This window comes from Chionomys nivalis, chromosome 15 (genome assembly GCF_950005125.1).
Source record: "Chionomys nivalis chromosome 15, mChiNiv1.1, whole genome shotgun sequence".
In the NCBI taxonomy this organism is placed as follows: Eukaryota; Metazoa; Chordata; class Mammalia; order Rodentia; family Cricetidae; genus Chionomys; species Chionomys nivalis.
Window position 1 is genome coordinate 36467762 of NC_080100.1, and position 14792 is coordinate 36482553.

The window sequence follows — 14792 nt, forward strand, 5'->3', positions numbered from 1 at the left end:
TATCTGTCCTGACATGAGATCACTAACTAGCCTGTCACACCACAAAATGGTCACTACTGCTGGAAATGTGTGCTGAATGAAATGCCATTTAAAACATGATTTCTCTGGAAAAGACCAAATCGTAAGTAGGCAGAATCAACCCATGCTTTTATTTTCATTGCATATAAAAATTTTATATGAAGGTATTGATGTACAGTACTATCCCCATGGGCTGTAGGAGAGGCTAAGAAACCACTAACAGAATCACCATCTGTGATGCTCACACACAGTTTACCACGCAGAAAACACACCCAAAGAAAGGAAACAGTTAAAACTGAAATCAGGATGTATTTTGTAAGTATAGTGTCCCGTTTGTACTGTTTAAAACAAAAGTAATCAAATTCCTTTGGGCCAGGGCTGCTAAAATCTACAGTTTGTGTCAAAAAATAAAATAACAGGAGGCTCGTTTTTCCTAGAAAAAAAGAATCTGTCTTTTCACTGTGTCACACGTGCTAAGGGCTGAGCTGTAGTGAGACGTGGCCACATTTTCCACCAGGAAGATCTCGTGGCTTTCAGGACTTGCCATTGTGCAAGGTCACATTTAACAATCCTACAAGGACAGACGTTTTACAGAAACTATTTCAGAGAGACATGAGTTCATTACATTATGGGAATTGGCATCATCACAGAACTATGTTTAAGTTAGATGATTTACATGTATACATACGTATATATTCAAACAGTGTGTATGTATATGTATTATACATATGTATTATGTATTATACATATATAAATTTGATCTTGGAGAAAAAAATAGTATTAAAAATTGTATAATTTTTTGGTATGACAGGAAGCTGGTGAGCAGAGGGCTAACCAAGATGAGTGACCCATGTCTCCTGTTTCAAATCAAACTCATCTTCCTGTTAGGTCCAGAAGCCAACAAGCCATTCTATAATCACTGGAGAAGAACGTTTCTCTAGTACAGGTTTGGGAGTAAGAAAACCAATGCCGTATGTCCAAGTGAAATGGCTCCCGGCATTCAGCTGGGAAACAGTCACCGTCCGTGCAGCCTTGCTCCATGGAAACAGGTGCTTAGGAGCACGCATCTCAAAAGTATCAGGAGGTTCTCCAGCAGTGATGTCTAGTCTTTGTAAAATTCAGCTACTGCCAGAAATTCCATCAGGGAAGCGTGTGGATACAAAACGCCCAGCCCAAGCCACCATCACCTTACTTTGAAATGCAGCAAAACAGAAGAAAATATTGGTTACAGTTAAGGCACAGCCCTGGGACCAAAGACCTGCAGCTATGATATTTAAATTTATATATCTTTATGTAATTTATATTTTTCTTGAATCTTCCATAAACAAGCTCTATGATGACAAGACTATATTACAGAAGAAAAGAAAAATGTACAAGGAGTATGTATACACACCATTCTCTCACCAAGAGTTTCCAAATATGTCAACACCATCCCACCATGGGACAATGTTTTAATAAGAACTGATAATTTACAATTAACATTACATTATGTACATTGCAATAAATACAAGGTTGTAAACAGACAAACAAGACTGTATTACAGGTAAGGTCATTTGGTGAGAAAAAAATGCATGGCACAAAAAATAAATAATGCATTAAAATTATCATAAAGCTTTCTGTAAAATCTGTTTCATTCAAGTTTTTTTCTTTCCTTATCTGCATTTTGTTCTATCTATACTGTTTACTCATTTCTTTGAACTGATGTGAATGAAAACAGCGTTATCGCCTTCAGTAACTTGCAAGCTGAAATGTACTGGTTTTATGCAAACTTGGACTTGTTTCCCCCGTACAGTACCCAGATACTGCATTTTCTTATGGCATTTTAGGAAATAAAGCCACTTGTATAAAGATGTTCTTTTTAATGCAGTGTGTATTGTGAACCACACTTTGGTGAGAGAGTGAGCAAGGGGCACGGTAAAGGGGGTAGGGGTGGTGAACAGAGGGTAGGTATAGGACGCTAGTCTCTAACTCTTGGATATTATGTGTTCGCTACAGCTTGATTGTCCATCGGTGGCTGCCATTGTAACACAGTGCCCTTAAGGACCAACGCAGGCTCCGTTAGTGTGGTTACCAACCCTGGCAGGTATGAATCTGTTTATGACATATTGCTGTTCTTTTCATTGTGAAGATTGCAGGCACTCTGTGGGGGAAATGCCACGTGGAGGGAGGAGAAGTGAGAATGATTTAGGAAGGGGGAAATCAACTCTAGACTCTTTGCCCTTCCTTCGGGAGCCCCTTCAGGGATACATAAAATGAAAAGAGAAACAGGTGCCCAAATGTCTTGTGGAAAGTTTGGTCACACAAGGCAGATTATGCTTCATTTGCTCTTTATAAGGAAGGGAAGCTGACCCTCCAGCCGTCAGTTATTTGATTCTTATCCTGCCCTATGGTAAAGATCAGAAACCTTTTTTGTAGCAAAGGTTCTAAGCATCCTTGGAACTAAAGAGATTGAAGCAGGGTTTTGGTTCAGCTTGGGTGGTTTCCCTGGCTGACGACTTACTTTCTCAGTGACTAGCCCACAACTTCCTTGAGAAGTTTCAGGTATGTTTTTTTCAGATTTATGATTTTTCATTTAGTTATATACCACCCTCCCTTTTACTCCCCCATTTGGATGCCAAAAAGAAAAAATAAGATGGGCTCCAAACTCTGAGGATCCACCTAAGGCTCAGACTATACATATGTTGCCTGAGGCAGATCACGATCCGCAAGTTAACACTGGTAGTTAATATATAAAAATCAGTAGAGTTCCTGGGGCTGAAATCTGGAATTCCCTCTTAATATTGTATTGAGGCAGAGTCTGTCAATCCAAGGTTTTAGATTGCATTGTTTAACTACCCCGCCCTGGTGCCAGTGGCACCATCAATTCTGTGTGTCTGAAGTAGTCCTTCCTATAGGGCAAGCTTATGGAGCAATAATAATTGATGGCAATTTTCTGGGAGAGGAGCTGCTACCCATAGAGTGACTTTCCAGGGACACTCCTCATGGAGGTCTTACATCCATGGGCAGTTCAAACCACAGTTGTCCCGGTCCTGGCTGAGAGAGTCTGCTAGCATTCTTCAGAACTGCGAGTGCACACTTAGCGTGTTTCCCTCCGCAACCCCAGAGGAAAAGCTAGTGATGACGCAGAACCGTGTGGCAGAAAGGAACGTCAACCCTAACGACACTGACACCCTTGACAAGACCCCACCTAGAACACGGACAGACGCTGGAACACACATTAGACAGTGCAATGAAGGACAAATGTCTTTCTTATTGTACCCGACTGTGAGCAACAGTAAAAACTGATGGGCGAATGTGTTGTGACTATAAGGGACACAGAAAAAGAAAAAGGCATCAGAAGGCAGTAGGTAGGAAGATGCCTGAAACAGACGGACTCTCAGCTACTGGGTATTTCTATATCGCCCATTGACTTCAGACAACACCAACTGAGGACTGAGCTTCCAGGAGGCTTAAGACACATTTGACAGAATGCACAGAAAGGATTACAGAATAAATACTCACTTCGCACACCATGGATGTGACGGAGAGCAATTCTCCTGTTTGGGGGAGGACTGAAATAAGAGACGGGAGTCAAGACACTTACAAAAAGGGTTTCCGGCAACAGAAAGTTGTTTCTCTGTTTTAAGGTATGGAAGTCATTGGTATATAAAACAAGAGATCACTACAAATCAGTTAATTGCTATGAACTCTAAGGTGCAAGTAAAATTTGTAAATGAGATTTATCCAGTGTAGTAGCACTGATCTGTACTGAAAACTTGCAAGTTACTCCTTAGAAAAAAATAACCAGTGGCAGATGAAGTTCTGAACAGTTTTTTTTAAATATAATACCTCAATACATTTAATAATAAAAGTAAGCTCTACAAAAAATCTGTTTTACATATCATACAAAATGTAGAGGTGAGTGTGGCTCACTGAACCACACTGTTCAGTCATGTATTAGGAAGACTTGAAATTAGAAAATTATGCAATTTCTGCGGCTCATCCTCCTCCTGGGCACAGGCTGACGCTGTGTCCTGTTCATGACATTTTCATTGCTTCATCTGCAAGTTCACTCCATCCCTCGAATGCCTTCCTTCTCTAAAATTTCTGCAAACAAACCAGGAAGGAATCCTGCCATCTACATCTACTTTGGGGCAGCCCAATGAGCCAAGCTCCCTCAAAAACAGTTGGAGTTGATTTTCTCTGCTTTGTCAGCTCTGCCAAGCTGAGAATCACGTCAAAATCGTGTTCGTGACGACGTTCCCCCTTGCTCCGATGACACGGAGGTGAAAGAACTGGTTGCGGTGTTCCTGAGCGCCAGACTGAGTAGTTCAAGGTCAGTTTTGTTCAACAAACGTCCCGGCAGATGAGAGTGAGGTGTGACCATGGTTGTGGCATGTGACATGCACTTTGGAAACAATTTTTCTACTAAAAAAAAAAAAAAAAGTGAGACAGTCTTTACACTGTTACGTGTCGGGACAGCCATCGTCTATGACACAAGTTTCGGGCTGGCTTGCCTCCTCTTCTGCTCCAGCCTCCTCTTCGACCTGCTCATCCAGGGGAATTTCCGTGGACTCCGAGTCTTGAGTGCACAGCGTCTTGGAGTCACTGCAGCTAGTGTCTTCCTCCACTTGACTTCCGCTGTCCTTCTCAGTGTCTGACTCGCCGTCTTCCTCCAAAGTTAGTTCAAACTGGAATTTTTCAGTTTGGCCCTGCCGGCCCTCCTCTTGGTCATCGGGTGCAGGGGAGGGGCTCTGGGGGATTGTGCTCTGGTACCACTCACGATTGTCCTCCAAAGTGTCCAAAATGTCCTGGGCATCAGGGTGTACGAGGTCTGCCCATGTCTCCCAGAGTGGATGAACAATATAGTCTATGAAGCCCACCTGGTCAGAAAATAAAAGAAATTCAGTGGGGACTAAGAATCTTGAAAAGGCTCAACCAAACCATGGTTCCCCATCGAGCCTGCATAGAAGACTGCTAACTTGGGTTCCATACATTCGTCACTACTGGGAGTCAATAGATGGTATAAGTGTGGCTACTAGCTGGCCAAAGTTAGAATTCTTAATTCAAGGGATGCTTACAATATAGAGAATACTAGTTATTTACATGGGCTGGAGGGATGGCTCAGCAGCTAAGAGCACTGCCTATTCTTCCAAAGGTCCTAAGTTCAATTCCCAGCAACCGCATGGTGGCGCACAACCATCTGTAATGAGATCTGGTGCCTTCTAGAGGAAGAGACCTGGTCCATGGTCATCAACTTAGACCATGAAGCCCAATATGGACAAGTTCAACAGAACCGCCATATATGGGCTGTCTACGCATGCGCCAGCATTGCCAGGGCATACATTTCATTTTCATTTTTTCAGCTATTTACATAGTTGGGCCTGGACCTTATTTGAGAATAGACAATTTGCAGAGAACCTAGATAACTGAAATAAGCCAAGCATTCTATGTACAGAAGTACATTAGATGAATATAGTCACGTGAAAGGATTATAGTAAAATATGTGTGGTTGTATGACTGTAAATCCTAAGAGTCTTTGGCTTATCAACACCAGTGAAATCTACCGTGTCAAATCCAAATTAATTAACAAAAAGAAAAACATAAAACACAGGGAGGTGTGAAGCTAGAACACCCAACCGCGTCAGCTGCGACTCAGCCCGTTCTCCGAGTTGGGGCTTTACCTGTGATTTTTCCACAGAGGCGTTGTGCTTGTCACACATGGGACTGATCTCCATGCCACGTTCCCGCTCCCGGTCCCCCTGGCGGAAGAACTCCTCCATTATCCGGTCTGTCCACTGGCGGTACAGCTGGAGCGGCTTCGTGGGGTTGCTCAGATCTGCACAGTGCACCATGTTCTGCAGGACCTAAGGTGGGCAGAGGCATTCTTTACTCAGTATCTGCATCAGGTGACCGTGACACTTAAAAATACATGTGGTGTCAGGCTTATTACAAATGGCTCAACCATGGGGGGCCTCTGCGGCTCACACTTGATTAATAGTTCTGAATTATGCCATTTCTGCAGCTAAGTGTCGTGAGAGATGCTGTGTTTATGAATTATCAAATTCCAAAGATGCTCAAATGGCTGGTCTTTGGATGTTAAGCTGTTGTTATTATATATGCAAATGAACAGGTCAATAAGATTTTACCTGTTTAAGTACAAAGGACTGGGTACTTTTTTTTTATGACTTCTAATTGTGTGCTTGTGTTTCTTGTATTTTTTTTCCAATTCTGTTTTGCTTTCTAAATGAGAGGGAGAAAAGGACTTGGGAGTTGAGTGGGTAGGAAGGCTGGGGGTGAAGGTGGAGAGGGAAAGATATGATCAGAAAAATATTGTACAAAAACCACGTTTCTCAGTAAAAAAAAAAAAAAAGATAAAGATCCTGCCTGTAGCTTCTGGACATATGAGATGGGACAGAGAAGAAACAGCTCCTGTCTCACGCAGAGTCACTGCATAAAGAGCAAACACAGACGCCGACTTACCTGGATCCTGTCAGAATAATTGTCAAGGAGGAGGACACCAGAGCTTGTCACCTTCTTCGTTTCCACCATTGTCTTCAAATCAGCCAGCAGGTTCATGTGCTTTGACATGTCTGTTGCAAGTACCTGGCAGGGCAAAGATTGTTTCATGAGGGAAGAAGGCCGAAAGGAAAAAAAAACAAAACTGCCAATGGACAGAGAAATTTTGAGTCTGAAAAAGAAGAGAGAAACACTCTGAATTCTGATGATGTGTGGAAATGAATTCACCTCGGGGAGCTCTTTTCCTCTTGATGCTCAAGTTTTTCCGGAGCCCAGAAAAACACAACACAGAAAGCCAAAGTACCTGGCTACCACTTTCAAGGCAAGTACACCATCTTATTTCCTGTGTTTGTTCTGAACTAGGGAGGCATTACTGTACTGTACCTAGCTGATTCAAGGCTACTCAGATAGACTTGGAATACAAAGTATTTGGGTTGGTTTGTTTGAACAACAAAGCCTAAAAGTAAAATTGTAAGCTGGGGGACTGACAAAATGGCTCCGTGGGTAAAGGTGCCTGTCACCAAGGCTGTGATCTGAATCTCATCTTTAGGACCCAGGCGGTGGAAGGAAAAGAACTGATTCACTCCACAGGTATACCAGGGAGTGTGTGTGTGTGCACACATACCCAAACAGAAATTAGTAAGTGTAATTTAAATCTAACCCTATTGTGGGGCCCATTCTCTATGGAATCTAGGCACTGGGAAGTGGGGCCAGGGGTAAGGAGTTGCTTAGTCCTGCTTTAAGGAGGTGAGGGAAGAGCTGATGGAGGATAGGGTGGGGAAGTTGTAGGGGTGGGAAGGGCAACTGGGATTGATTTGTAAAAACAAAAAGAATAAACTGTAAGATGAATGCTATTATGAAAAATTTTAAAAACTTAAGTATAATTTTATACTACCCAGAGATTCCTCTGAATAATGTATGGAGGGGATTTCTGTGTGGGTGGGAGGTGGACAGACACCGCTGGAGCTGCAGGGAATGGCCTGTATTTGCTGAGTCATTCTTCTCTGCCTGTCACTGGCCAAAAAAACAGCCTGCATACTAAGTCTTCTGGTTTAAGTTCCTCTCATATATTCTGACCACAGTTTCCCCTCCCATCTCCCCAAGTCTCTCTTCTCTGCCAGATCCACACACCCCTCCACTTCCTCTCAGAAAAGAGCTGGCCTCCCAGTGACATTAACCAAACACCCATACATGGCATAGCTATTTTCAATAAGACTAGGCGCATGAGATCACATCAGGGCTGGAGGAGACAACCTAGGAGGAGGAAAAGGGTCTCACAAGTAGGCAAAAGAGTCAGACAGCCCCTGCTCCTGTTAGGAATCCCACAAGAATAGGAACCTACTCAGTCATAACACCAAATATTAGAAGGAACTTGGGGAGTTCTGCAGAGGATGGGGAGGAAGGATCAGAGGAACCGGGGGGGAGGGGGGGTTCAGGGACACTGTGAGAAGGAGGCCCACAGAAGCAACTGGCCAGGACTGGGGGGGGGGGCTTTCAAAGGTCAGGGAGAATGCAGGGGTCTGATGGATGCTGCTGGTCTTAAATCCCAACTGTTAAGAACAGAGATGCTATTAGAGTCAAACACTGCCGGGGCAGCAGAGGCAGTTTCGACAGGTCCACGTCCCAATCTCGCCCTGTGTATCATCTCTAAGACGCAAATCAGTTTTGTTAGGTACTTACAATGTCAATGACCATTTTCCTTAAAGATTGTCTTTGCTTTTTGGTCAGATTCTGGAAAATGTCACAGTTTTCTTCTTGGAGCAGCTTAAAGCCCACGGCCAAGTGATGGTTCTCGAGGACGGAGGAGTCGTTGTACATCAAGGCAAGTTCTGAGTCTGGAAGAAGGAGCAGGGGCAATGTCACCAAGGCTACTTACTTAGTGTCTCTCTCACTCTTCAAACTGTACGGTAACTCCAGGGGCTGAGACAGGAGGATAATTAGTTAAGAGGCTGGTCTGGAAAAAACATAAGAATAAATGGAAACAAACCCCCAAGTTCTTTGACGCCTTGTGTTTAGGATACAGTTGCCCCTGAATGTCTTTTCCATCACCCACAAGCAAACATGTCAAATAATCTAAGAACTGAAAGAAAGCCCAAACCTTAGGCGGCAATTGCAATCTGACTGCTCGGTAACCCTTTTGGGCAGTCCTCTGGAGTGGAAGAAATGGACCAGTATCTTTTCAGAATCTGCCATCAGCTCAACAGACTGTGGCATTATTCCTAACATCTGCACCACAGCCTAGGCAGGAGGTGTCATTTCCTGATCACTGTGGAACACTTGCCCTGATATGGTGGTTGGATCTTGGGTGCAAGGCTGTTTATACACAGAGCAAGTTCTAGTATTTGGTTTGCTCATGGTGTTTGTCCTTCTAAATGACCCCCCCCACACACACGCACACCATTGGTGTTTCCTCTTCTGAGGCTCCTGGCCGTGCTCAGTGCTCTAAGAGTGTGAACTGCCTTCCTGCCTACTCGTGGCTCCGCACACCCTGTGCATACCCATCTACAGACTTGTGAGAGAGAGATTCCGTACTTCACATATTGTTTCAGATATGTGGATTGATGGCAGGAAGATACTCTGCCTCTTCCTAGTCCCGTAAGCAACAGACCTGGATATAGGAGGCCTTTTGTTTTTAAGATTTATCTTTATGTGTATAAGTGTTTTGCCTGAATGTGTGTATCTGTACCATGTGCGTGCCTGATGCCTGCATAGGCTGGAAGAGGGCATTGGCTCCCCTGAAACTGGAGTTACACATTGAGAGTTGCCCTGTGGGTGCTGGATTTCGAACCCTGGTCCTCTGCAAGAGCAGCCAGTGCTCTTAACCTATCTTGAAGAATTTCAAGGCACTTTATTTTGCTTCCTTAGGTAGCTTTCAAGATTGAGAGCACAGGTATTCAATCTTCGCTGTCACTAAGGCTCTAAAAAAATACACCCAGAGGCTTCTTCTGAGAGCAAGCATCAGACTACTTACTGATTGCTTTGAAGGAGTTAGGGAGGACAACAGAGGCTTGGGATGTGCTCCCCAAGGAGACCCTATGATCTCAGGAGAACTACCCACAAAAGAAAGGGCACATCTAATCCACTGCTCTCCACGCCAGAAACAGGAGAGCATAGAGCTTCCGGAGTAGATGTGCAAGTTTATGGTTCACTTTTATTTTGTCTGGAAAAATAAATACCGTTGAAAGGCAATGTCTGACTACGTCTTGCTCTTTTCCATGCTAGGGATCAAGTTTATTTTTAAATAGTCTATGAAAGCCCATGGATAAACATGTAGAAGTCAGAAATTTAAAATGATACGGGATCTGAGCACGAGACACTGTTATATACACATCTGAATCTTACTAAACAAGCAAATGCTGGCAGGAAGGCATAATATTGTCTAACTCATAGAAATAATATGACTTCATCTACCAGGGTCCTTTTAGGAGAATAAACATATGTAGATAAGGGGCATTAACATAGTATTTCTGTAAGTCCAGGTGAATCCTAACAGGTTTATATTCCCTCTTATTTATAGAGAGGCAGGAAGGGTGCTGCCTCCAGAAAGGTGATCTGTTCTGTGGAGATCACCTACTCAGTCTGGGTAATCAGCTGTTCCGGTCTGATGCTACTGAAGGCAACCAGGACCAGGTAGTAAAATCTTAGTTTTAAATGAAAAAAAAAAATACTAGCATGTAAGAAATTGAACCCCAGGGTCATCATTTAACTTTCTATACTTGACACTGAAATTGCACTGGTCACATGTAAGACAGAAGGCAAGGGTCTATAGGACCTGCTAAAGATGCTAACCCAGGACTTGTAAGTAGAGTCCTTAAAGTTCACACCGCAACACAATGTACACACAGACAATAAGGCGTGGGAGGATGGGCAGCCACTCTTCTGCCAGGGGTTCTATGAAATCATGATTGCTGAACATTTCACGACTCATTCTCTAAATGATTCCAGCACTCTGGACCATTCGATGACCATTAGAGTATGCTCCTAGTCTGCCCTTCTCTCCTTGACCTTCCCAACCTACTTAGAGACTTGAGTCTCTAAACAAAATTAAAGGTTACTTCTGGTCATCTGGTTTCTACTAGACACTTCCCTTCTTCCTAACTTAAAAGCACCGAGAAGAGAATATCCTAAGTTGCCACATTCAGGGGACTCAGCTGCCCTGGTGTTGTAAGTGGTTGCCATGGTGTATCTTCGATGCTCACATCTCACTTAGGAAGATCTGAATGTGACAGCCATTCATAAACGAAGAAAATGAGTCTTAGGAAAGGTGGCATTGTCAATATCACACAGCTGGGACACCCCAGGGCCCATATTTAAAGGCAAGCTGTCTCCAGACTCCTCATTTCAAGTTGATATAATTTTTTAAAAAAGGAGCTAACAGTGAATACACCCAGCCCTGGGTTTTTCTTTTTGAGAAAATGCTTTTTTAAAAATTGTTTCAGTTTTATTGCTGAGCTGTTTCTATCTTACTGATTTTAATTTTGAAAATGACAAGGCCTTGCTCCAAAATCCTACAATCCTGTGCCATGAATCGTCTACTGAGCCCTGCACATAGCTCCAAACACCCACCCTGTCTGCTACTGGCAGGTCCAAGCACTGCTGGACCAGTGAAGTCACGAGGTACTTACTTGCACGGCAGCGGAGACCCAGAAAGAGACTTCCTTTATTCTGAGTCATGAAATAAGCTAGCAACAGTTTTCCTGCCATTTAGTAATAGGCCAGAGTGACACACCCCAGTGAGGAGGATGTGGCTCCCAAATCCACCCAGGCCTGGGGATCACGAGGCCCTCTCTCGGGTGTAGCAAGTGTGATATGTAATTATTCTTCCACCTTAGAAGGGATGGTCCAGCATGCCCCATACCACTGGAACCTTCCATATTTCACTAAGGGATGGAGCTCCTGGACTTTGGCTGGATCTATTTCCCAAGCAAGGTCATTTTACTAGCAGCAGATGTCCTAGAAAAGCTGGGAGCTCACTGCACTTGAGCCAGTCATGGGAAGTGATTCTAACTTTGACTTTCAGCAATTTATCCCTGTGAGTGCAGCAAAGGCGGCTCTTGTCCTGACACACCTAGAAACACAAGCCGTTGACGTGTGCCTGATCTGGGAATTCCCATCCCAGGGCTCATCATTTTCAACAAGCATTGGGTCCAGTGACATTGAGAGCAACCAAGCAATGTCATCACCTTCCCGAATCTCCTAAGAAGTGCTGAGAAGATATGGAATCACTCAGAATCTCGCATCCTACCAGGGGTTGATATGAAGTATCTGAGGCACATCTTGAGGAGTATCTCTGTAAATACTTCATAATACAGCCTATCAGTATGTTCTTTACTACAAGGAATAGAGACAGTGCTAGAAACACACAAAGGAACCCAGAAAACGCATCCGTAGAATTCCGCTCCTCCTATGCCACCTTAAAACCCAATCTCCAAGAGTCATGCTTCCACAGCGACACACAGCCTGAAGGACAGATATAGATATATACATTCCTCTCTGTTTACTGCAGGAATTAGTTCAGGTTCTTATAGAAGCCAAGAATGGCCTCAGTCTTCAGGCCTTGTACAAGCTGGAGAGCGAAGAAGTCACTGGCAACTCAGTCCTTCAAAGACCCAAAGACAGGGAATGAGGCGAGAGAGAGGGAAGGAAATGATAAAAGTGCCAGTTCCAGTCTGGAGCTCTGCAAACCAGCAGCACTGATGTCTGAGAGCAGGGGACGACACATGAGAATGCTATTTGCCTCCCTGCACCCCAGCTACTGTACTGGGGCCCTTAAGAGTTGGCGGTGGTGCCCATTTAACTGGGTCGGGGTGATCTGTTCTCAGTCTGCTAATGCAGATACTAACATCATGCAGAAACATTCCTTTGGTCTCACCACAAATTAATATTTTCCAGTTCTCTAGGTAGCCCTAGAACTGTACATCTTAGACTGTGAACTTGCAGAGGGCAAAGCCTGCTTGCTGTTGCTTTGCCAATGCTGCGGTCGTGCACTAAGGGCAAGAATTTCCTGTTAATCTTGTGGCAGGGTAAATAGACTTAAATGAATTTTATTCTACAGAGCTAATTGCAACATGGGAGAAATGTGATGGCCTAAAAAAAAGAGCTCTACAAAAATTTCAAAAATTTAGACAAATTGAACTTAAATTGTTAAAAGCTCAGAACTGGCAAGAGTTCAGGGGATAAAACGTAGGTGGCATAACTATAAGGAAAATGTAAATGCATCTAGGCTTTCTGTTGGATCAAAGGAAGCAATATTTCTAAAAAGTATAAAATGAGAGATTTTACTCAGAGTATATACTTTCAAAGTGACATCCTCTGAAGGAAATGGGTAATTTAGTGTCTATTAACAGAGTCAAGTTAATTCATTTGTGTCTCTTCTACTCTTCAGTGAACATATTATTGTCATCATCCACTATGTAGCCCTGGCTGGTCTGGAACTTGCTACACGTGAGAATAAGATTTGGGTGAAGCTGCACAGCCCGGGAGCAGGTCAGAGTGCAGGCATGAGGGGTGGGATAGGGGTAGGGAGTGGGGGAGAGGGTATTATACCAAGAGTGAAAGCCACGCCCTCTCTCCACTCCTGTCACTTAGCTGGGCTTAGCCCAGTGTTTGACAGGACAGCAGGCTACATTATATCTCTGCATCACTGGAGGCACGAAACATTCATTTGTGTAGTGGTGACTGAAAGGAGCCAGGGTGAAGGACAGGAAAGAGAAGGCAGTGGTGGAGGGAGAGTTAGATCAAGGTCTATTATGTACATGTATGATAACATCATGACATAAAGTCAAAGTATTTAGACATACATAAAAATGTTAGTGTGAAATTGTTATAAAGTATATTTTTTAAATATAAAAGACTTCTAAATAACATGTTTCTAAAACTACCCTTCTCCCCCTCACTTCATCTGTGCTCCATGCCCTGACCCTGCCTGGCTTCCTCCTGCATGGAGTCCCATCTCAAGACATCACTTGTTAAGTTGTCTCTTATAGCACAACGCAAGCTATTATGAGCAAGACCTTGCTTGACCCCGTTCTCTGCATAATCAGAATTGTCAAAGCCGATGTTGTCCTTATCTCAAAGGTTTGCACAGACAAAGATCTCTATATAAACCACGTCTACAGCCATGGGAAACCGTGACAATGACATGAGAGCTTGATAATCTCTGTAAAGTACGTATACTGGCATCTAGATTCCACTTCGGCTTCCTCTGATGTAATGTCTCTCTGCTCTTGGAAACCCAAAGACATATGCTTTAGATACAAATGAGTGTGAATGAATCTTCCTCCCCAAAGTTGGGCATCTTTCCTATAAACAAAGCATTCTCTTTCCAAGTAAAATATAACACCATTCATGTTCGGTACCTTTCACACCGTTTACGTTTTCAGAAAATAAAACCTGAAAGTCAAATGATATTTTCACCATAAATACCTTTCGTATGGTGCAGTCGAAGCTTTAGGAAGCCATTTGCACTTTCTGGGTTGCTTTATCTGCACTGTCTTCATGAGAATACAGCAGCATTCCACCTGGAGTTTCAATTTCTCTAGGCCCTGTGTCCATAGACCTCTACGTCTTTAAGGCATTCATTAAAACCCAACTTCTCATTGTATACTAAAGTCCCAAATGACCAAGTCTCATCATCTCTGCCATGTAGAAATGATCCCCCTGTTCTCAGAACCTCCATGTGCTTTCAATAAGCACAGACACCCGTAGTATGAAACCATGCGATCCCCAAACTAACACATCAAGTCTAAAATCACAGTTAAGAGGCAGGGGCATGACCACACTGCGCATCGCCCGAACAGTAAGTATACCCTGGGACGCGCCTTTTAAGTTCACTATGCCTTAGGAGATGCAGCCATCTAACTGGGGGCATGGAATGACTATGAAAGCTCATGATTTCCTTGTAACAAGAACCAGCTTCAAACTTTGGCTGTTGGAAGGGCCAGCTCTGAGTCAAGAGGTGGAGAGTATGCTCGCCTGACTCACTCATGAATGCCAGAGAAAATAAAAACTTATGTCTCGCTCTGAAGGGTTACTACCAAGAAAAATAAACACATAATTTCAACAAATTATTTCTTAAAGGTCTTGTATTTGTTATTTTTAAGGTCGCCAGAGATTCGTTTGCTGCATGCTGTGCATATAAACCGTGTGTCTTAGTGGAAAGGAGAACAGGGGGGAGGGAGGCAAGAGTGCAGGCTGTGGTCATCGCTCAAAGCAGAGGCAGCGATTCTGATCAGCCCTGGAACGTGTCTGTGGACCACTCTGTGCTGCTGACGACT

The 14792-nt window shown here is 43.5% G+C and overlaps 1 protein-coding gene across 10 annotated transcripts in view; it reads right to left on the reverse strand.

Annotated features, from left to right (window-relative positions):
- Positions 1-1453: 1453 nt before the first annotated feature.
- Positions 1454-14792, reverse strand: part of Pde4d (phosphodiesterase 4D) — an 821324-nt gene continuing 807985 nt past the window's right edge. For all 10 annotated transcript variants that reach the window (XM_057790013.1, XM_057790014.1, XM_057790016.1 and 7 more), the window contains 4 exons: positions 8197-8351; positions 6481-6603; positions 5682-5864; positions 1454-4880 (listed from right to left, as the gene is read on the reverse strand). In XM_057790013.1, the coding sequence (XP_057645996.1) occupies positions 4464-4880; positions 5682-5864; positions 6481-6603; positions 8197-8351 (878 nt within the window). In that variant the 3' untranslated portion in view covers positions 1454-4463. The remainder of the gene's footprint in view (positions 4881-5681; positions 5865-6480; positions 6604-8196; positions 8352-14792) is intronic.